This window comes from Amphibalanus amphitrite, unplaced genomic scaffold, assembly GCF_019059575.1.
Source record: "Amphibalanus amphitrite isolate SeventyFive unplaced genomic scaffold, NRLGWU_Aamphi_draft 000039F_arrow, whole genome shotgun sequence".
Taxonomy (NCBI): Eukaryota; Metazoa; Arthropoda; class Thecostraca; order Balanomorpha; family Balanidae; genus Amphibalanus; species Amphibalanus amphitrite.
The window spans coordinates 94,358-117,748 of record NW_024881535.1 but is presented as its reverse complement, the minus strand read 5'-3'; the positions used below and the strand labels follow the sequence as shown (position 1 = coordinate 117,748).

The window sequence follows — 23,391 nt, the reverse complement described above, 5'->3', positions numbered from 1 at the left end:
AGAATTTCTTTTCGACGACTGCAAAGAGTATATATCACCATTAGAGAGTGTTATGCTTCTTCGAAGCTACATGGAACAAAACGACGATTCAGCCTTTTTCTACAGCGATGGCTCGTGCACAGAGAATAAGGCTGGTTCTGCAGCCGTGGGACAAGGATTCGAATTCAAAGCTCGCCTCCCTGATTACAGCACCATCTTTACTGCAGAGGTATATGCGATAAGAAAAGTCCTCGCATACATCAAAGCGGAAAATATCGAACGTGCTACGATATGCACTGACTCTAAATCGACACTTCAGGCCCTCAAACGGAAAGAAAACGTTACCCATCACGGCATCCATAATATCCACGAAATACTTCTGGAACTGACGGCAGCACAGCATGTTACTTTCCTATGGATACCCAGCCATCACGGCATTGCTGGTAATGAACGAGCGGACGCCCTTGCGAAGGAAGCTACACTGCTCCCTGAGTCGGTAATAGAACCTATGGCGCATGGAGACGTACTGCACATAGTCAAAATTAAGTTTGCGGAGTATTTGCAACGAAAATGGAATCAAACTCACGCGCCACATATCTACGCGATCAAACCAAGGCTCGGAATTTGGCACACTTGCAATCAGCCGAACAGGATAAGAGAAGTTATCCTAACTAGGCTGAGATGCGGTCACACCCGCCTCACCCACAGTCACCTTTTTGACAGAGCAGGCCCGCCTGTATGTCAAAATTGTAACATACGGCTGACCGTCGAACATCTACTAATCGGATGCCAATCATTCCGAAACGAACGCCGGCACATCACAAGGTACCTCGCTTTACATCGTCTAAATTTTGACATGCCGACCATTCTTGGTGATAACCCCACACTAACAGACTTGGTACTCGACTTCATAATAAACTCTAAACTAGTAGAAGAACTCTAGCGCGATGACGACTTAAAGGCTTTTGCAGACCCGCACCTCCCCCTGAGCCTGGAACAGCGGCCGGACTCAGAGACGGGAGTATGTCGTTGATACTGTGCCCGAAAACTCCAAAAGATCCTTGACCCCAGGCCCTGAGCTCAACGATCGGGAGCGATGTGGCCGGGTCGGGGATCGCAAACAGACACGACACAGTTGCCTGAAAAGGCGACCGGAGTCCACCTCGCCCCCCACACACGCCTTCGAGCTGCGAAGCGGCGCTGCAACGTTCCTGGCCTCCTCAGCTGCTTTAGCATCTCTAACTTCGGGATGAGGACAACCAGCAGGTAAACCCTAACGTAAATAATAGGGTTTTCCCCACGCACATGTAATCCGAAGCATCCCCCCCCCCCAATCAGCAGAGTTATTTTGCAATTGGCCCCTCTTTACCTTTTGAAAAGTTACATGTGCGTGGGTTTCCCTATTTTGCTATTAATAAAGTGGCCACCGGTTTCACTTCATGAGCCGGGTATAGGGGTCACCTCCTCGCGAGGCGAAAAACGAAAGTTGAGGCCACTAAATAAAAAAAAAAAAATCTCAGTGCCCAGTGTGTTTTGTACAGTTTCTTGGTACAGTTTTGTAACGGTTACGCATAGGAGGGAAGGCTTTGATACAAATTTTATATTTCATTTGCGTGGATTCTACCCTGCCTATGAATGGTAAGGTTAAACGCTAAATAGCAGCTATAGTTCGTTTTTTTTTTTTCAAAAGGACGCTGGCTCCAAGTTCCTTATCGAAGCTCTCACGTGAGTTTTGGCAGCTTCAGCGTCTGGCCAAGAATTTCTTACCGAAAAAATATTCGATTTCAAATTGTGCACGGTAAGTACCTAGAAATTGTGTCTTGAAAAATTAGTATACTATGATGACGTCACTGGTCGCAGCGGGCAATCAATGTCCGTACGATGGGACAAGGTTTCGACGAATTTGGGAAAAACTTCGTTTTTCACTGTTGCCGAGGTTATAATCGAGGAAGCGGTTTCGTCCATGATAGTTATACGCTTCATTGCAAAAAAGTTTGACAGCATGACGTCACCACTGTTCTCATATCTGGCTCCAAAAGGCACGGATGGAAATTATCGGGAATAATTCACATGTTAAAATAGGGCGACGTTCGAGTTTCTCAAGTTCAGTTTTTGCTAGTTTTGCTCGCTTAAACGCGTGCTTTTTCGAAAAACATACTTGGAGCCAGAGTCCTTTTGAAAAAATACGAACTATAGTGTAATGATGTAAATAATAAACCAATTAATACAAATCAAATATATTCAAAATACACAAAGCTTTCGGCTTAAACAGCCTTGATCACTGTGAGTTGTGGCAATGTATAATCGGTACGGTATATATTATTATATTTATATATTAATCGGTACCGATTATACATTGCCACAACTCACAGTGATCAAGGCTGTTTAAGCCGAAAGCTTTGTGTATTTTGAATATATTTGATTTGTATTAATTGGTTTATTATTTACATCATTATCCAATCTGTCATGGATACTCAACGAACTATAGTGCTTTTGATTTTTTTTAAACAGCTTATGCAGCTGCTTGTGCCAATTAAAGGGACTATCCCACCTTCTAAAATGTTGTTAAAACCAGTTAAATTGCGCCCGACTTTATAGATTGGATGACCAGGAACACGGTTCTGGCATTTATTTTTCATTAAACATCTTAGGCTTCCCATATTCCAAACACAAACTTTCAAATATGTGACGTTTGAGCCCAAAATTACCTCCTTCCCCAGGCCACATTACTGTCATAAAGCTGATTCTTTTTACTCTGTAGGCACCACAACAAAGGTTCAGACCAAGTTTTAAGCGATTTTTCAACGAACAAACCCATTTAAATCAGAATGACTAAACGAGGTGATGTCACACTAACGGTCGCTCCATGTTGAAGATTGGGCCTTGTACAAGGCCCATTTTCAAATGAAGGGAACGAATTTCTTCAACACCAAGAGGCCGCGGGGGTTGCAACCTAGATAGATAGAGGTTTCTGGACCTCGCCGCAAACTTGGCTATCTCAACTCAAACCCCATGTTAAAGGTGGGATAGTCCCTTTAATCCTGCTTCAGCTTACTACAATGTTTCAGTTTGAGTTTAGAAATGGAAATTAGGTATATCAGTCCAGAAATTGCCATTAACTGCCAGCTAGGTACCTACTTACCTAATTACCCATACCTACTTGATTAGGCAGCTTATTATGCATATTTACTCTATTTTTTGCATTTACATTGTGCTGGTGGTTAAATTCACTTCTATTTTTCTTTTACCTACAGATGGCAGTGACGAAGCGTCATCCAGGCCGAGTGTGTGTGGTGGTACTGGGAGATGTGGGGCGCAGTCCGCGCATGTGCTACCACGCCCAGTCCCTGGCCTCCCGCGGACACCCCGTGGACGTGGTGGGCTACATGCGCAAGGACGCTGAGAAATTGGCCGTGGCTCGCTCGGCCACTCTGTACCCGCTGTGGCAGGTGCCAGGATGGATATCAGGTGGGTTGAAGGGCTGGGCTATGATAACCATAAGCTTCTATTACATCATTCTTGGGTGCTGCTTCTTGTGTAAGAACAACCAATTTTTGTTCATTTTGGATAGGCACCTACATAGGGATACAAAATCTTGAGAAGCACAAGAGCTTTTTTATTTTGTTTACTGCTTACCTTAACAAGATCAACCTAATGATTTAAATGATTAAAATTGAAATGATTTAAAATGTTTTACCCTTGGTGTGTCAGATAAATGTTAACCTGCTAATTGCAATGACTTTCCAGTTGTAGTCATTTTTGTACATCTATCTTAACTTGCATTTGTTGTGTCCTGCTGATTAAATATTTTTAGCAGAAACACTAAACCAATATATTTTAATTATAAGCCCATAAGACTTAGGAAAGTTCTAAAAGAATGCTAATAATAGGAAAGTTCTAAAAGAATGCTGATAATCATACATCTTTGGTTCAGCATATTGAGTGTCTTCAATACCTACCCCACAGGTCTCCCTCTTTGAACTCAGCTGATGACTGCCTGCTCCTCCAACCTCTTGTTACCCCACAGGCTGCCCAGGACTGCTGGCCTACCTGCTGAAGGCCTTGTGGCAGGCAGTGGTGCTGTTCATCATCCTGATGACGCTGCCACACTTCTCCAGTCTGCTGATGCAGAATCCCCCAGGAGTGCCCGCTATGCCGGTCAGTGCTATGAATATGATGCACACTAATCATACACTAATCATGGCACTCTAATCATACCCCTAATAAGGCATAATTGTAGCCAAGAGTCTGAAATGGGTACTGCTCTAAGGCTTGTTATTTTTAAGGAGTGTCTTGTGTGTTTTCATAACTGCTTGATGAAGCCATGGTCCAAAGCTGTTGAAGCCATATTCCAAATTTGTTGGTTGGCACAAGTGAGAAAAGGTCTAAATTCAGCTGGACACCAAATGATGATGCGCTGAGCTGAACTGCAAGCCCACAATTCTGGAATGTTTCTGCCTAGATAAAATCTAACATATCCCTGACGAACACTCAGTTTTATCACACAGGTCTAGTTGATCTCGTCGAACGTCGATGACGCTCGATGACCGGTGCCGATGACGTTCGATACCTGCAGTTGACGATGACGACTAGTGACGGTGACGTCCAGTGACGCTCCCCCTGTTCTGCCGTGCCAGGTGTGCTGGCTGGCCTGTCGTCTGCGCCGAGCCCGCCTGGTCGTCGACTGGCACAACTACTCCTACACCATCATGGCGCTGAGTGTGGGGAGACAGAGCCCCCTCGTTAAAATCACCAGGTACGTGGCCATATAACCAGGTGAGGCCGTGCGCCCAAATTCAACAAGAACAAGAAGAACAGACTTCTGTCCATCAGTGATAGTTGTCTCACAGAACGGGGATATATGAGCAGAGTATTTGGAACACAATACCCAGAGAATAGGAAACTATATTCAAAATAGTTATGTATTTGCTCAATCTATCCTCGCTAAAGTTTGACGCTACAAGAACAATGCAATTACAACAACAACCACAACAAAAAGCAGTGCTCCCGGCTCATTTATTGTCAATATGTTATGTTACATGTGACATTGATCAAAGTTGTGACTTGTGATGCGAAGGCTGCAGGCCTACACATGGACATCACAGCTGTGTATGTCGCATTTCTATGATACAACTTGTTGATAGTGTGTGGCACATTTTGATAGCGTGTTACCAGGAAAAGCTCTGTTGTGGTCAGGTTAATCATCACCGCTGATATTAAACATCAGAAAGTCATGCTTGGTTTGAGTTCGTCACAGGTGATTTTGCTGTTTTGGTATAAGACCGTAGCTTTCTTTGTATTGTGGTCTATCTCATGTGCTTATCAGTTTGATCTGATTGTGGAGATACTCCGACTGAGCCATTCGTTGTTGCTCGGAAGCGGCTTGTGTGATACCAGGTGTAGATACGGGCTTCAAACCTCATTATCTGCGTCAATAAAACACGATACGGCGAAAGATGCAATGTTATGCGCAACCACGATGCGCAACGGCAGCCGGCGCTTTTGAAAGTCATGCTAACGATGGATTCAAACGTTCATATTCACTCTGACCTTGCAAAGACAAATAAGCGTTCGTACTCATACTGCGTTCGTGCTCGTACTCAGTACTGTCTGTTAGTCTGAGCGATTTGCGGCTACTTGCTCCAACATTCTCGGTTAAATTAATCCCCAACAATGTTCATTGAATGCCATTTCACAAAAGGCCATGTTCCTGTCTGGCTATCACAATCAGCCTGAGTCTATTGTGTATCCAAACACGAACTTTGCTGACTCCGATGTTATCGCGTGCCTGACTCAGTGACGGCGATTTCAGGTGGCTGGAAGGCGTGTTTGGTCGCCGAGCTGATGCCAATCTCTGCGTGACTCGAGCCATGCAGCAGGACCTGGCCAAAAACTGGGGAGTCGTGTGAGTACTGAGTGTAGCAAATGAGAGGCTAGGTCAGGTCATGTAAAAAACTAAGGTCAGTCTGAAACATTACACCGATAACAGAAGATGTCGACATGAATCTCTCCTTGTCTTCAAAACAATAGTCGCGACATAGGCACGCGCACCATTGTCTCTTCATATCATCCCTCGCTACCCAATTTCCTCATTAATGCTCTTCTTCTTTGTGAAAGACATTTGGTATGAAGCATGAAACCTTTGTCCGATCACTTGTATATCACGCACCAAACATGACATAACCAGCCGTGGGATTGGCGAGTTTTGTTTACGTATCCTTGCCCGGCAGAAGGCCTTGTGGGTGTTTCTGTTTACGTTATCCGTTTTTGTGTGGCTCGGTTAGCTGTCTAAAGGCCGCCCCACACTGGACCTCGCATGCCGGTTGCGATTTTTTGGGTTTTCGGATTTCTTCAAAATTAAATAATACAATCTAAGCTGAGTGACCCACACTACCATCTAACAAGCGAGTCTGCATGTTTTTAGCTTGCGAGCCACCTTGCATCGCATTCCAAATGTTGATTTTGAGTCAACTTTCGATTTTCCTCGCTGCGAGGTCTGCGAGGTCTGCGAGGTTTGCGGGTTTTTCGTTGAAGTCGAATTTTGATTCGTTAATCGTTGCGCTGGTATTGCGACTATATGTAATTTTCTGAAGGTGTACCGGCTTCACTGCATTCACGAAGTTACCATAAGGGAACGGTCTAATCACTCTATGAATTAGCATTATGCCCGCAAACTTAAAACCCGCAAACTCGCAACCCGCATGCGAGGTCCAGATTGTCCGCTTGTTTGCCAAGTCTCCTATGTGTTTTCATTCCTGTCTACGTGCTAAAGCTGACCTCTGCTCTGGCCACAGAATATATCCTCTCACCCTAGTACCTACCGTGTGTTATCACTACCTAACCCTCTTGACTCCATTGCTCGACCACGTGCCCCAGTACCTGACCTCTGACCCCATGATGACCCCCCTCCCCCCCCCCCGACAGCGCGGAGCCGCTTCACGACCGTCCGGCGGCGCGGTTTCACCCGATCCCACCTGAGGAGACCCACGAGCTGTTTGTCAGACTGGGGAAGATCTACCAGGCGTTCAGCACCACCGTACCGGACAGGACCGCATTCACAGAACGGTATGCAGGGTGCAGGATGTAGTGGAATGGGTGTTTTTTTTTTTGTTGGGGGGGGGGGGGGATTAAAGGGAAAAGTGGGGCAAGGGGGTGTACGCACTTCACGAGGGGAACAAGACTGATGAGCAGAAGTCCAGCTGGTGCCAACTGCCATTGTTAGCTGGTGTTCAATTGCATTTCAGTATCAGCTGACACGTCTTCTCAAATAATGACGCTATTATGAAGACAAAATATTTGCTTTTATGGGGGGGGGGGGGGGGAGCAAGCTCTTTTGGCCTGAGAAGAGTTTTTTATATTCATCCTACACCTGCTCTTGCATCTGCTGTTCTTATTACATTTTCCGAGTGAAGTTACGCCCACCCACTCGACACACTCGCTGCCCCGAGTCCCCACACTACTGCCCCCTATCGACTCCCTCTCCCGATCCCACAGTCACGCTGACGGTTCAGTGGCGCTGTTCGACGACCGGCCGGGCCTGCTGGTGTCGGGAACCAGCTGGACCGAGGATGAGGACTTCTCCGTACTCCTGCACGCCCTGCAAGGTGAGAGGTGTGAGGAATTGGTTCGGAAAGGGAAGAGGAATATCACTGGGTATGTTTGTGCAGTGGGTGGGTGTTGACTTTTATAGTACGATGAAATGAATGAGAATGAGATAGTAGGGGAATTGAGAAGGCATTTCCCCCTCCGCTCGCTAAAAGCTTATCCGCTTGTTAAAAGATGGGTAGAATGAAAACTTTCGGAAGATGAATGATAAGAATTGTCCAGAAGGATCGGACATGAAAACAGGTCACTCCGTCGCATGGACTTACTCACAGGGTAGATTGACGGTAAATAACGACCTAGACAGCTGATAATTGCTCGTGCGTCTTTACAGTACGCATATTGGTCGGGAACGCCTCTGCCTCCGCTCCTGGTCTGACCCCTCCCCCCCCCCCCCCCAGAGTACGAGTCTGCCAGGGAGGAGGGCGGTCACGACCTGCCCCGGCTGGTGTGCGTCATCACGGGCCGCGGGCCGCTCAAAGAGTTCTACTGTCAGCTGATGGAGCGCAAACACTGGAATCACGTGGAGGTGCTCACGCCGTGGCTGGAGGAGGACGACTACCCGCGGCTACTCGGTGAGAGGGGTGGGAGGAGGGGAGAGAGTAGGGGAGGAGGACGACTATCCGCGGCTACTCGGTGAGAGGGGTGGGAGGAGGGGAGAGAGTAGGGGAGGAGGACGACTATCCGCGGCTACTCGGTGAGAGGGGTGGGAGGAGGGGAGAGAGTAGGGGAGGAGGACGACTACCCGCGGCTACTCGGTGAGAGGGGTGGGAGGAGGGGAGAGAGTAGGGGAGTAGGAGGACTACCCGCGGCTGCTTGGTGAGAGGGGTGGGAGGCGGGGAGAGTAGGGGAGGAGGGGTGTAGGATGGAGGGTGGTGGGTGTTTGTATGTAGGTGTAGTGATGAAAGATGTCGGCGAAGAAACTACTGAAATATAGGCTGTTACGATATTCAGAGCAAGGGTTTTGTATTACTTTGCTTCGATGACTTCATTATATGTATTGAATCATATGGTATGGACATTGGACAGGTGCATTGCTAAGGGAAAGCAATAACGGTTCTGTACTTCGTCGCGATATTGTTAGTGTTGAGCGTAAAACTTGTGCACTAAAATCACAAGCCATCATCATCACACATCAATTCTATCCCCCCTCGTGTCCCCACAGGCAACTTAAGCCTGACAGTCACTCTCCTCGCCCACAGTAGGTTACAGTTGTTGAGCGCGCCCTCTCCCGTCTCCACAGCGAGCGCGGACCTGGACGTCAGCCCTCACACCCCCTCCATCGGTGTGGACCTGCTAACTGTACCCCCTCCTGTCTCCACAGCGAGCGCGGACCTGGGCGTCAGCCTGCACACGTCCTCCAGTGGTGTGGACCTGCTAACTGTAAACCCTCCCGTCTCCACAGCCAGCGCGGACCTGGACGTCAGCCTGCACACGTCCTCCATCGGTGTGGACCTGCTAACTGTACCCCCTCCCGTCTCCACAGCCAGCGCGGACCTGGGCGTCAGCCTGCACACGTCCTCCATCGGTGTGGACCTGCTAACTGTACCCCCTCCCGTCCCCACAGCCAGCGCGGACCTGGGCGTCAGCCTGCACACCTCCTCCAGCGGCCTGGACCTGCCGATGAAGGTGGTGGACATGTTCGGCGCCGGACTGCCCGTCTGCGCCTTCGACTTCAAATGGTGAGTCCCAGCTCCATCCCACACAAACATATCATCCCCTCTCTGACTGCCCGTCTGCGCCTTCGACTTCAAATGGTGAGTCGCGGAGCCCTGTCTATAATTCCTTACACTACCGTTCTTAGTTCTTAGTCTGCGCCTTCGACTTCAAATGGTGAGTCTATGTCTATCGCTACACTACTGACTGTCCATTCCGTATACTAACGTATCAGCCCGTCCCGGACTGCCCGTCTGCGCCTTCGACTTCAAATGGTGAGTCGCGGAACCCTGTCTATAATTCCTTGCCAGTCTACCACCATCCTGCCTATGTGCGTCAGATGACCCTCCCGGACTGCCCGTGTGCGCCATCTGCTTCAGATGGCGGGTCAATTTACCGGTCTCTGGCACATATCCATCACTCTTACTTCCACCCTGTATGTACTGTCTTGACCTGGCCGTCTGCGCCTTCGACTTCAAATGGTGGGTCGCTAAACCCTGTCCCTTCCTTTAGGTACCGTCCCGTTCCCCTCCGAGCCTGCCCTTGTGTGATTCGGGTTCAAATGGCTAGACGACGATGTACCCTTGTCTGTCGTCTATGCTGTCTTCCTCTCTCATTTCCATCGCCGATATTTTACTCGGCCTGCGTTGTGCATTGCTGCTCTACCCCATCCCATATTCAATTCCACCATGTTTTGTCGTTTGAATATAGGCTGGTACTGCGTCATTCATGGCTGAAGGCGTATCACAAAGACTATCAAAACAATCACTGTTGCGACAGGTTGTATTCTTCCTCCTTAGCTTATCCAAACCCGGAGGCACATTCGTATTTCCACGCACTTTCGCTGTCGCAAGGTAATACAGCCGATGGCGGTCACTGCGGGGGCGGAGGGTAGTGTGGTTTCGAGGATGGGCGACTGTCGGAATATAGGAGCGTGATGATATTGAACGAACGTGGGAACTGAATGGTAAGAACATTGGTTGTGATTGTTTTTATTTTCCTGCCTGCATGTGTTTCTTGTGTTTTTCTTCTCTGTGTACCTTGCCAGAAATAATATATCCCTCGGTCAAAAGTTAATATATTCTGCCACTAACATAAAACATCTACTGCTGGTATGTTCTGCTGGAAAATATCAGTTGTTCGTACCCACTTACTTACAGATCGACCCCTGACCGGTTATTATGTCTTTTCGCCGTAACACACATCGTGTGTTCATGATGTGAACAGAAATATTGCGATAAGTGTCCGATACTCACCCTTACCGTCATACTCCGGCCGTCACTGTCTGGGCGTCACACCTCGTTACGCAGTGCGTCACGCGTGCCGTTACGGAGCGTCACAGAGCAGCGTCACAGATAGGCGTCACGGGCCTGAGTCACTACCCTGTGCCACCCCCCTCCCCCTCCTCCCCTCGCCTCGCTTGAGTTCTTTCGTCTATAAATCATCAACCCAAAAGCAATGGACTATTGCCAAGAAAGGGAGAGCTAGCGTTGATGGCCCGGAGGGAGGGAGAGAGGGGGAGCCGATGACGCCTTCATTTTCGGTCTGTGGTTACTCGGTTACGAACGACTACCGTCGTGCGGAGAGTGATTGAAAACGAAAGCCGACAGAAAGCGACGTGCGGTCAGGGGGTGTGTTTTGTTCTGTGGGCGGCACACTGTAGCGTCATTGCGGTAAACAATACGCTGTGTGGGCGCCAGGGGAGGGAGGGGACTCATTGGGAATGGGTTTCCGGCGTATAAGGCAGTAGGATGGTGATCTGGCTTGATTATTTAGTTGAAGAAAGGCTCGCGATGAATCATGCTTGTGCGTTTCTTTATGGTGTTGTATTGCTTCATTTCTCTTTACTTATCGATGTTCTAACATGAAGCTGATCGATGCCTTATTTATCCGACTTCAAGTACCTAACGGTATGGATATGGAAAATGACTAGTCCCCTGGCGTTACATCTTTACATAAAGTTCCATTAGTGTGTGCTGTCCGGACCTCACCCAACCCAGATTCAGATTCAGATTCAGATATGTATTCATCGAGGGTCCACAGCAAAAAGTGGCTTTTCACCTGACACGTAAAGCAGATAAAACCGATAAAACATAGGGTAAGTAGACATGGTATGGCATCATCATAGCACACACAAATCACGCACACGACATTCACACCAATATCACCTCAGTGACGTCTGGTAAGAATCGCGTTTTTTGCCTCTCGACGGAACGATGGCAAACACGGATCCAAGTTCATGTCGTTGAACATCGAGACCCCCCTGATACACAGTCGGCGCCTCCCCGTCTCGGTTCGGGGTCGTGGTTGTGTCAATCTGCCGGCGTGCCTTGTGTTGTGGTCATGTAGGTCGCGGGCTAATGGACCGATGGTTTGACTGATATATTCAGGAGTTCTCGTGGTGATAGCTCGCTGGACTGCGCAGATAGTGTGGTACTCGGCTAACTCATCAGCTCGCAGCCAGCCGAACCGCTCGATGACATCGGAGATGTGGTCACTGCGTCTGCGACCGCTGACGACCCGCGCACAAAAGTTGATGATTTTCTGTACGCGAGTCATCTGTGTCACACCACACGTCCCGTACACACTCATGCAGTACCGCACAATGGAAAGAACCAGGGCCTGCACTACAAACCTCAGTGTGCTGGATGGCATCACGTGGCGTGCGTGGGCGAGGGCGATGAGTATACCGGTGCATTTTGAAGTCATGGCGTCAATGTGTGCCTGGTAATTCAGATGACGGTCGAGTTGAATTCCTAAGTTTTTCACAGTTCCGGCATCGCCCACCACAGAGCCGCAGAAGTTAACGGTGACAGTTGGGAGGCCCCTTAACATAGCTGGGGTGCCCAAAACTAACATCTGCGTTTTGGCAGTGTTTACTTTCATTCCGTTGTGACAAAACCACTGGTAAGCGTTATCGAGGGCAGTCTCCATGAGTGAGATGATAGTAGCCAGATCCCGTTTCTTACCGGTGACCAAAATTTGCGTGTCATCTGCAAATTGAACAATGGTGACGCCATCGGGCAAATGTAGGCTCAGGTCATTGGCGAACAGCATGAATAACACACAACTAAGGCTCCCGCCTTGAAAAACTCCGATTTTGTTTTCTCTGGGTCGGGACGTTATGCTGGAACCGTCAGCACCTCGTACGGTAACCTGCTGCACGTGACCCGTCAAATAGTTGTTAAACCATTCCGTGTCTATCCCGTACAGGCTAAGTTTATCTAGGAGTTTTTGGTGAGGCACGACATCAAAACATTTTGAAAGATCTAGAAGAACCAAAATGGAAATTTCGGCATTGTCCATAGCATGTAGGATGCGGTCAGTGATGACGCTGAGAGCTGTCTCGGTTGAGTGTAGTTTTCTGTACCCATGCTGTGCTGCAGTAAGTAAGTCATGGGCGTGCAAATACTCAGTCAACTGAGTTTGTACGATACGCTCGACTACTTTCATTATGCCTGGTAAAATGGAAATAGGGCGCGTATCGGCTGGACCGTTGGCTGTTTTACCTTTCCGTTTTACCTGGACCGTTGGCTGTTTTACCAGCCACCCTATTTCACGTTCCTCCTTTGATAATGACGTCATTCTTCTCCCCCTTATCCACTTTAGACCCACATTTACCGTATTGTGACGTTATTATGACATCATTTCAGCCTATCGGAACTGGTCGAGCACGGCGAGAACGGGTTCGTCTTCAACTCCGCCTCCCAACTCGCCGAGCAGCTGATCGCCTGGTTCCGAGGTTTTCCGCACAGCCAACAGATGGCAGCACTGCGGCGCCGCTTCAGACAGCGTATTGGCGAGTTCCGAAGTCAGGGTTGGGAGGCTAACTGGGAGAGACACGCGCGTCACCTGTTTGATGATGTGTGACGTCAGATCGGGGGACGGTGATGTGAAGGGGTGATATCAGGGGACAAGAGGGATATCCGGCAGGGGCCAGCGGGGGTTTCTGACTGACGTGGTCGCTGTTCAGTGTGCCGTTGCTGCTCAGGTGAAATCCTTTCTATGGTTAGGTACGATGTCGGGGTTAATTCCTCTGATAGGTTTGAAATGCATGGGCTTACCAGTGATGTTTCTTCATGGGTCAGATTGTCCATTGACATTAAATCACTTATGATGTCACGGTCAATGTAGTTATGACGTGTTATCATAGCCGGAGCATGATGGTCCAACTCTAAACCCATCGCCCATCTAACTCGTCGCCCTCAAAATCCCCAGACTTGGTCACACTCTTATCCAAGCCCACACACATCAAACCATCCAAAAACTCCTCGTTTTCTCTCCCCACACTTCAAACAGCTCACAATACCTGTTTACCTACCGGACGTTTGACCACACACCTCAAAAATCGTAACCGACAACCAGCCTGCGGCGGCTGCCCGTGTGGAGACAACCCATACAAAACCTACGCCATTGTCGAGCTGGGTGGCGTTTTTCCGTAGTTTTTCGGTCGATTGTTGTGGTGTGCGCGTTGACGCTCGTTTGTGAAGCGATGGGAGACACCTCAATGGGCACGTGATGTGTTTTCTGTCTTCTGTACGTGACTGCTCAAGTTTCCAGTTGAGCTGTGCATGTCTGATCAGTCTTCAGTCCGGGGTGTGGTGGATCAGTCTTCAGTCAATGTGTGTTACTGATTATGAATAAGTCACGGGCTTGTTGCTGTTCGGTCGGGCGAGTTGGAGAAGGGAGAGCGAATTTTCCAATCTTCAGTCACAGGCTGTGCAGATAGATGCAGTTTTTTTTTTGGGGGGGGGGGGTTCGGTATAAATTTAGCAGAGGGTTTTGTCCAAAGGAACAGCTATGTTCGTCCCTACGTCATTTGGATTATGAATGGTGTTCAGCGTTTGAAGAGCAGGATTGTAGCTGGAGTAGAGGTAGGGTGCTAGAATTGGGGTGGGTTGTTAGGACTGTAAGGTGCGATGGCAGTTTCGAGTATAGGACAGGGATGTGAGTCATGTAGAAGGAGCCAGTCAAGTGAGAAATATGGTTGCGGGCGGGAGTGGTAGGCACTCGTCGGTTGTATTGTTCGACAGGGCAAAGTGGCCATTCCTGATTACTCTTCCCGGACACTGTGTTGTGCCATTTACGCACGCAAGGATAGAGCAGACAATTATTGTGACAGCACTAACGCAGAACTACAAACTGTATACGAAATAGAATGCACTGATGGGACCTACGGCGAATAGGTATAGAATATTTAGAAGGTATGTGATATGTTGTTCGTTATTCAATGAACATTACCGGAGGGGCGATAAACGTCAGAAATGATAGCGGCCATTGCACAAGCACGTATTAACAAGCCAACGGTGCCTTCAATCCGTGTGTTACACAGTCTCTTCCCAGTGTAAATTATGCCAGTCTTCTGCAGTGTTCGTACGATTATAAAGATTGTGGGTGCTGCATCCCTATATGTTTTTTTTTTTTGATACGGTGACCCACGTTTGCTTGTGTGGTATAATTCTAGGAATATACAGCCCAGAAGTACATATTGCCGTATCGTTTCCGTTTTATTCCATAGTCATTCCGGATGTTGGGGATCCTCGTGTCCCGTGGCCCAGGACTGCCGCGTTCATTGTCCAGTCTGCCGACCCGAGTGTGGTGGGATCTTGCCGTCTGTGACCTCCATTGGGTGGGATTTGCGTGTACCGTGAGCACTGTGATACAGAAATACACTTATTGTTAACCCGTATTTGCGGTGTCCAGTGGGATTGGGTTTGGGTGTCAGTGTATTTTATGCTTAGATTGACGAGAATGAAATAGGAATTGAACTCTGTGATGTCCCACTCGGCAACGAATGTTGGAAGTGGCTACGCAGATGAAAGGCGGTCAAATAACACATGTTTCGCTTTCTGTGCTTTCGAGTTGAAGTCATCGCTTAATCGTCTCTGAGTACCCAACACATAACCGTTTGTATAATGTTTGTATTGCTGCATACCTCGACACATCAAACACTGCGTAACGGCGTAACATTACGTAACAACGTAACATCATAACGACGTAACACCCCTGCATAACATCGCAGTAACGAACGAAATCGCACATCACTGCAAAACGGTACACAAAACGGCTACGAACGGGTAGCTTGAGCGAAAAGGACGGCGGTTCGGTCGCCTTAGCAACGAGCGCTTGCGCACAACTCCGCTGCGCATGCGCACTCCACGCCCCTGAGAATGCTGGCGTGGAGTCGCAAGTAACAGGTAACAATGAAAATATATAGCTATACACATCATTCGAGGCGCAATACAACACTTGATAGCCTTACAACACACTCTGGCGTACTCGCTTTAGGCCGGATAGCGGTGTCTTGGCAGAGGTTCAATAAATATGCCTGGAAGATTGTGGTGTAGGAAGGTTTCGAAAGGTCTTCGATGATTTTCAGCTGAACTAGGATGGTGCAAAAATGAGTGGGTTTGGAATGAAGTAGATTTTTGTCTGTGCATGGACCGGTTGTGTTTGTTGGGTCTGGGCTGGGGGGACAGGAAGAGATTTTGTATGCTGATAACCGTATGTTTTTTAGATGCTGGACTAAAAAGCTGACCCCCACCCCCCGTTTTGCTAAATCAATAGCCAAGCGTTTATTCGGTCTGCTGTAGCCGGGCCGGGGCGGATATCCACCGTGTTCGCCTGAACCACCCCCGTCCCCCCCCCGCCAGACGCTACCCAATCAAAAACAATCAAGATTTGTAGAGCGTGACATCTGCCCTACCTACCTCCCCCTCCCTAACCCAACTTTCCTCAATCCTATCAACTTTCAGCGGAGGTCACGCGTTATGACTATTATGCCAGGTGACCGAATCGGTGACAATTGGGCGACACTGGCACGCGTGGGTGAAGGACGCGCGGGTACTGTATTGTCACCGAATCGTGAGTCAGCTGTTGATTTAGTCATTCCGCTCAAGACTGAATCGAGTCAGGGTGGTAAGGCGAAGCTTGGGTCGAGTCAAAGGCCGAATGAGAGTCGTTTTCAAAGTGAAGAGCGAATATTGAATCCAACTTATACTTGAATCTCGAACTGAGACCGAAAAGATTCTGTTCTTACGGATAGCAACAAGCTACGCATCAGTCCTCGGGTTCCCTCTAAGCCCCCCCCCCCCCCATCCCACCCTTACACCCCTTTAGCCAACCCCAAATCCACCCCCAGCCCAGCCCCAGCCAAGTGCCTCGTCCCGTGGGCCGACCGGACAGCCGGAGTCGGAGACGGACAGGGCCGTGGGCGCTACTCTGAGCGATCGGCAGGAGAAAGCTGCCGTCGTTTCGCCGCATCGACTCCCGACGCGGCCTCCCAGCCGCCAGGGAGAGGAGGTCCGTGCGAAACGGGTGCGCCAATCGGCGAGCGGCTGGGGTTTGCGAGAGGGGGTGTTTTTTAGGGTGAAGGATGTGGAATTAAGAATGGGGCCTTGTGAGATGAATTTGAATTTTGAAGTGAGGAACAGGCTTTACAATAAGTGAGTAAAAAGATCGAAACCCAAATTAAAAATTTTTAACCCTTTTTTTTCTCTCTTTACCACCCCCACGTCACTCACAGCCCAGCTCACGTGACTTTACAGCCGTCGCGGCGGTGGCGTCACGTGACCGTCCGGTGCCGGATCTATAACCCAGTTTAGGTGATTGGGCTTCCAGTGGTGGTGGTCACGCGTGCCAGAGGCCGCGCCCCGGGCGCCGGCACTGCTCAGAGAGAGAGAGAGAGAGAGAGAGAGAGAGAGAGAGAGAGAGAGAGAGAGAGAGAGAGAGAGAGAGGGAGAGAGAGAGAGAGAGAGAGAGAGAGAGAGAGAGAGAGAGAGAGAGAGAGAGAGAGAGAGAGAGAGAGAGAGAGAGAGAGAGAGAGAGAGAGAGAGAGAGAGAGAGAGAGAGAGAGAGAGGGAGGGAGGGAGAGAGAGAGAGAGGGAGGGAGGAGTAGGCAGAGCGAGCGCTGACGGGGTGATATCTGACCTGAGATGACCTTACGGGACGGGTTATCGATGCGGATTCAGAAGATTGGGCAAGTAGCATTCACGCACTTAGCTGTGTTTCGCTCGAGTTTGGAATTGTTTCATAGGGTTGGTCCCGTTTCGGACCCTGAATGCTCTACATATTGCCTATCGTAGCGGAGAAGGGAGAGCTTATTGACGAGAACAAGTGCCCTAAGTTGGGTTGCTGAGGGAATTGTTCGTGGCGTGAATGAGGAACTGTCCTGCATCCGGTGATTTCTGCCTCCAACACCGCCATTCCGACCCAACGCTATCGCCTCTGACATTCTCGCCATGACGTCATAATGTGACGTCACTCCTGCTGACCGCCGGCGGTTCTTCTCGGATCCTGTAACCCGCCCGCGGGTCCGGACTCGAACACACACTACTGCTTACACAGCAGGGAGCGCCGAACACAGAACACACTCCAACTCTGAGCTCTAATGCTGTCACATCCATACCGACTGGCGCTCTGTTCGCTAACACTGTCCGCACACTGCACTTCGCACGCAGCTCGCACCACTAGCGCCGCCTGCCGGTGACCCGCTCAACTAGCTAAGGTCGCGGGCACGCCGGGAGCTGACCGCTTTGACCGGACCCTGTTGCGGAGCTCCCGGCGCGGTGCGGCGCTCGCTGCGCACCGTGACACTTGCGGCGCGTCTGTCTATGCTCACTGAACACCTTGCCACACTTAGGAGGTGGCCTGGTCACTGCGCGCGCAGCGACGAACACTGGGCTCATTAAAACGTCAGCAAGTCGCATGGAAGCAATAGCACTGCTTCGATTTTATCTGCTCACTCGCTTAAGTGTTTGAGTTCGAGTTCACCGTGGCTCACGGTCACTCGCTCACTGAGTTCGCTAACTCACTATCGCCTCTCACCGTTGCACTGCGATCGCTCACTGGTCTCTCACCATACGAGAGTTCTTAGTGCGCGAGCGCACGTGCTCATCTCACCGGAACCTGCCGTCCGCCCAGTCTCTGAGGAACGCGAGGTTCTCTTCTCCTATCGCTTCCTGTACCCAGCAGATCTCCTCTTGGAATGTCGTCTCGAAGGCCACTGTATCGAAGTCTGGCATAGCGCGACCGGCGTCCCTCGCTCGCACCACGCTCGAGCCGAAGTTGATGAGGTAGGTGGCGAGCTTCAGGCCAGAGCCGATGATCCTGCCGAGGTAGTAGGGTCGGTTGAAGTCGTCCGTGTCACTCTTGTCTATGTAGCCGTAGCTTTGAGGTCGCGGCGGCAGCGGCCGGCCGTTGAGGGAGTTGGTGAATATGGTGACAAGGCTGTTGAGGCCGCCTCCCTCCACAGCCTGGCCGAAGATATCTGACTTCTCCAGTGCGGGCCCCACAGTGTTGATGACGTTCATGATAACCGGGGTAGCTTGTCCAAGCACCGGCATCACGGACTGGATGGCTCCCATGTAGTTGCCCTCCTGCACTGCGCCCATGGCATCACCCAGCGCGGACATCATTGAGGGTCCGTCGCTCTTCACCAGCTGCACCACGCTGCCGAAGAGCTGCTGCAGGTTCACCTTTGGCGGCGGCTCGGGATCGGTCTGCTCCGTGTTGTAGTAGAACGGCACATTCGGCGGGTTCGGTCTACGGAACGGACGCCTCGGGCCGTCAATCTTGTCGACAGGATGCGGACGATTGTAGAAGGGGTATGGATGCGGAGAGGTTCCCTGGTGATGGGTATTGTAGTAGTAGGGAGAGGAGTTGGGGTACGGAGGCGGGGTAGGGTATACCGTGGTGGGATACCTCGGCGAGGTGGCCAGGACGGTCGTCGGATGGCGCCCGACCAGGTGAGGGTGATGGGGACGAGGTGGATGTTCGGTAGTGGTTGTGGTGGTGGGAGGAGGCGGTCGGGTGATCTGCGCGACAGGGCGTGACTCGCTGACCACCTGGCCCGTCGTGGTTGGCCTAGTGGCTGTCGCCAGCGGGCTGCCGCCGAAGATCTGGTTCAGCACTTGGAAGCCGGCGTCGATTTTATCCAAAGGTCTGCGAACAGTCGTAGGACTCTGGGTAGTCGTCGTTGTTGTTGTCGTTGTAGTCGTCGATGTAGGCTTTTTCGTCGGTCTCGGTCTTCGTGGACGAGACAGGATGCCGAACAGGCTGGAGAGGAACCCTCCAGGTCGTCGAGTGGTCGTCGACCCGCCGGCTTCCGTCGTCGCCTGCTCAGTCGTCGTGGTCGTCTGTGTGGTCGTCTTCTCAGTCGTGGTCGTGGTCGTTGTCGGAGCCCTTGTAGTGCGTCTCAAGAACGCGGCGAAGGAGCTCGTCGGTGCATTACTACTGCTGTCCAGATGTGCCGAAGGTGGCCCAGAGATGTTGTCAGGACTGTCGTCGATGGTCGGAGGAGCCAGCAGCGCTCCGAGCAGCGACGAGAAGTCGGGTCGCTTCTGTCCGGGCGCCGGTCGACGCAGGATCTGCTGCAGAAGACTCGTGGTTGGCGACTGTGAGTATGACGAAGGCCGAGGTGCCGCTTCCTTCTCGAAGGAGCTCTTGGTTGTCGCCTTCTCAGTTGTAGTCGTGGTGGTGGTCCGAGTCGTCGGCGCCTTCGTGGTGGTGGTCGTAGTGGTTGTGGTGGTGGTCGTCGTAGTTGAAGTTCTCTGCCGGGCTAGCTCGTGGTAGAAGCTCTCTCCAAGCAGCAGCGGCTGTTTCTCGGGCCTCTCCACCGTCGTTGTGCGCGGGGAAGTCACCCAGAACGCATAGGGCGCGGGAGTCGGCGCCGCCACATAGTCGTCGTCCTCATCCTCGTAGTCATAGTCGCTGTACTGGGTCGGGTAGTAGACTCTGCGCTGCGTTTGACTGACACCTCCTGGTGACCAAACGGAGGCGTCTCGGTGTGTCGATACGGGTCGCCAGTTGTTACTTGTGTCCACGTGTCGGTTCCATTGGAGCACGCTGGCGGAGCGCGCCTGTGCGGAGGTGCAGGGGAGCAGGACGGCGAGCGTGACAGCCAGGATGACCCAGCGCTCTCGGGACCTGCGGAAGAAAGAAGAAATGACCGTCAGAATGGGTTACGCCGTTCGGGGCAAGTTGGACATGTTGGGGAACGGGAGGCGGTTCAGCAATAGGACGGGATACGTGAAATCGGGGTTCGTAATTAACATTCCTGAGCGGGTCTTTTATGAAGTCGATAAAGACCAATACTAAGCCTTTGACACAGAATGGCAGCGTCACCTAGCACCTGGTCACAGAAGGATTGTGTTTGTTTGAAGTATTTGATGTTTTGTGTTGGAAGCATATACATATAGGACATTGGTTCGCACAATTACGTCCATAACGATGCCGACGGCACACATCTGGAGTCAATCAAACAACATCTGGCCCGTCTCAGATTGATGTAATTGGTTTACGCTCGGGTGGTGCTCCGATTTGAATAATTGAAGCGCAAACACTAAACACGAACATAAGGCGAGCATTGCTCATTATCCATTTTCCTAAATACTCTCAAATAGCCCATGGCGAAACACTTTGATTTCGATGAGGGCTGAACGATGTCTGATTTTCTGATGTCTGTCTGATTTCGACTGATTGTCAGCTGTCTCCAGCTGACGACAGACGTTCGGTCGTCACTGGACGGTAGGTAGGTGGGACCGGGCCGGTTTCCCTCGCCGGCGTCATGACAGCGTCCCACGTCGGGGGCCATCGGCGGCACTCGATGAAAGAGAAACCGACAAGTTTCGGCCCTCGCGCAGAGCGTCTGTCCGGCCCGAATGAAAGCGAACCGCGCGTTCCGGCCGCTCCCCAGCCCGACGGCCGTCTGTGGCGCAAGACGAGCCTCGGGCGCCGGCGCGCGCGCCCGCCGGGATTCCGTTCGACCAGCCCCGCCTGTGCCGGACGCGCGGGGGTCAGGAACGCTGGCGGAATGCAGCTGGAATCTCCTGGGCGGGGCACTGCTGAGGTGTTCGAGGTGCCGTGAAAAGCGCCGGCCAAGTGGAACGATGATTTGCAGAGGGAATGTGCAGTGGAGGGATGCGGTCATTGGGTTTTTATTGGACGGAGGGAATGCAGCTTTTACGGAGGGATTATGCTAGGTTTATTCTATTGTTTTCGTGCAACGAGGCTCATCTCCTAAGCATTCCATGGATGTTAAGTCGGTTATGGAACTGTGAATGTCGGCCGCAGCTTACTGCAGGCGCTGTTTGGACTTAACCCTCGCCCGCACATGGGGGGGGGGGTGGTTGCCACCCCCCCCCCCCCAGGTAGTCTTTCTGCTCTGCACTCAACATTTTTAGAGCTAGAAGGCTGATTTTTCGTATAGCTGCTCCTCTATCCTTTCTTGATGTCCACTGAAAATTTCAAGTTTCTGTGATTTTTGGTTTCGGAGATATGACCTTGTTTTTCAGGTCATGTCATGACCCAAATGGCCAATTCTCAACATCTTGCGTTTGCCATGGGCCTTATGAGCTTTTGACACCCTGATTTCGGCCTTTTTTGCCAGTCTTACCTCCTACCTATCATGGAACATGTTGTTTGACGATGTACAGGGGTCAAGGTCAGGGTCAAGGTCAACCTAGGTCACCTAAGATAATTGCGTTTTAGGCAAGCTGAATTTACTTTTTTTTTGAAGTTTTTTGACTGCATTTTTGGTAAAAGCTTCTCAGAGCATGATTTCATGTAATATGGACCCAAAAACAATCGGTGCACACATCAGTATACACACAGACACACACAGACATACAAACACATATAATTGACCTTGACCTAACTTGACCTGAAATGACCTCAGCAGCAAAATTCTGGTCGGGTAGTGTGACAAAGAGGTTCTAGCTGGCTTGGCACCAGAAAACAGCATCGTCATCGGTATTTGATAAGCAGCACACTTGATATCCAACGGTGACCCAAAACAGCAACATTTTTTAGTTTGACCTGACCTGGAAGGTCAATGACTGACCTGAGAAGGTAAAACTGGGTATCATTGGATTTGTCTCTTCCCAAAGAATCTTTTTGGTCTTTACTGCTAAGCTCTATCTCCAACAGGAACGAAATGGCGCGGGGGGGGGGGTGGCAACCACCCCCCCCCCATGTGCGTTCTAGGATGGGAAAATGGCATGTGCGGGCGAGGGTTAATTATCACAAATAAGGCACAAGAAAACGCCCTATCCCATTATAATTCAGACACGAGTGTGCTCTCACATTCATTCACTCACATTGTTTTGTGGAAACGTCAGCTTAAGCTTTCGGGCATGCGGGGCATGCCTTCTGCAGTCATGGATTGCATATTGTCTCATCAGAATCTGAGGAATCCGCCGTCTCCATTCATACTTTGATGACTGACGATGAGGTAACCCACGTGACCAGCTGTACCGTGGTTCCACCTTGTGTCTGGCGAGTGGATGGGTTAGAAACGGCGACGATATTGTAAATGCTAATGTCGGCGCCCGGAGAAACTTCTCTCTGGCGAGTTTCCGGACAGGGACGGCCGACAGGAACACGAGACGGCCTCTGACGGGAACGATTAGTTGATTTCGTCATTTTAAACCTGTCTCGGGCCCCAACTGTCCATTACGGATTGTCACCGGTGAGTGACCGTGAGACATATGAGGCAGGGAGAGGAGAAACTGTGAGGCAGCTGTTTTACTCGCCGGAAGTGTGACCACATTTTGATAGGGAAGGAGTCTCATTTCCTTTGGAATACATATAGGCTGATTTATAATTGTTGATTCTTCCTTTGCATGTCATTCGAACGCTTAGTTTTAGTGAGTCCTGACAATCCCGCCATTCATGTTTTTCTGGTGAAACTTATGCAAATAACTGCATAAAATATAATGCATACGTGATTCAAAATATCACATATAGTTACATAGAGACACAAATATTGATCAGGAACTTTACTTGGCATCCCTAATTGCCAATGCAGCGAGCTACTAGATAAATTCTCCCCAACCTGACTGTCCCATCACTGATGTCAACTTTCGACCCATCTGCTTCCCGCTCAGCCCTGCCAAAGATCTGCGCTCGACTCAGCCGGAGAGAAAACTCAGCTCCAGTCTCCCCATTCATTCACCCGCTCGACCATTGCCAACCGCCGCTGCAGTCGCGTCCATTGAAGTCTCACGCCCGAGCGACCGGGAACCCATTAAGAAATACCCCAGTCTCGTTTCGTTTTCACACTGCTATTCAGGCGTCTCTAATGTTCGCGTCATTCAGAGATCGGGTGCTCTGAGAACTAATGCACGTGCACGGCTAGCTGCACGGTAGCTGTGC

General features: G+C 50.4%; 2 protein-coding genes across 2 annotated transcripts in view; one reads left to right on the top strand and one right to left on the bottom strand.

The window, feature by feature from the left end:
• The first annotated feature begins 1,489 nt into the window (after positions 1-1,489).
• On the top strand, positions 1,490-14,605 carry LOC122373798 (chitobiosyldiphosphodolichol beta-mannosyltransferase-like). Its single transcript, XM_043352172.1, has 10 exons — positions 1,490-1,617; positions 3,234-3,447; positions 4,007-4,137; positions 4,617-4,735; positions 5,792-5,884; positions 6,904-7,044; positions 7,474-7,583; positions 7,983-8,156; positions 9,149-9,263; positions 12,891-14,605. The coding sequence occupies exons 1-10, from the start codon at positions 1,615-1,617 to the stop codon at positions 13,105-13,107; spliced, it is 1,317 nt and encodes a 438-aa protein (XP_043208107.1). The 5' UTR covers positions 1,490-1,614; the 3' UTR covers positions 13,108-14,605.
• A 2,491-nt stretch (positions 14,606-17,096) lies between these two features.
• The window catches only part of LOC122373789 (mucin-5AC-like), a 42,217-nt gene continuing 35,922 nt past the window's right edge, over positions 17,097-23,391 (bottom strand). Inside the window, exon 2 of the mRNA XM_043352162.1 lies at positions 17,097-20,163. Within this exon, the coding sequence (XP_043208097.1) occupies positions 18,135-20,163 (2,029 nt within the window). The 3' untranslated portion in view covers positions 17,097-18,134. The remainder of the gene's footprint in view (positions 20,164-23,391) is intronic.

Excerpts from the sequence above, each read along its gene's own strand:
- LOC122373798 (XM_043352172.1), top strand. Across the intron at positions 7,045-7,473 it reads AGGACCGCATTCACAGAACG|TCACGCTGACGGTTCAGTGG; the intron begins GTATGCAGGGTG and ends CCGATCCCACAG. Across the intron at positions 9,264-12,890 it reads TGCGCCTTCGACTTCAAATG|CCTATCGGAACTGGTCGAGC; the intron begins GTGAGTCCCAGC and ends ACATCATTTCAG.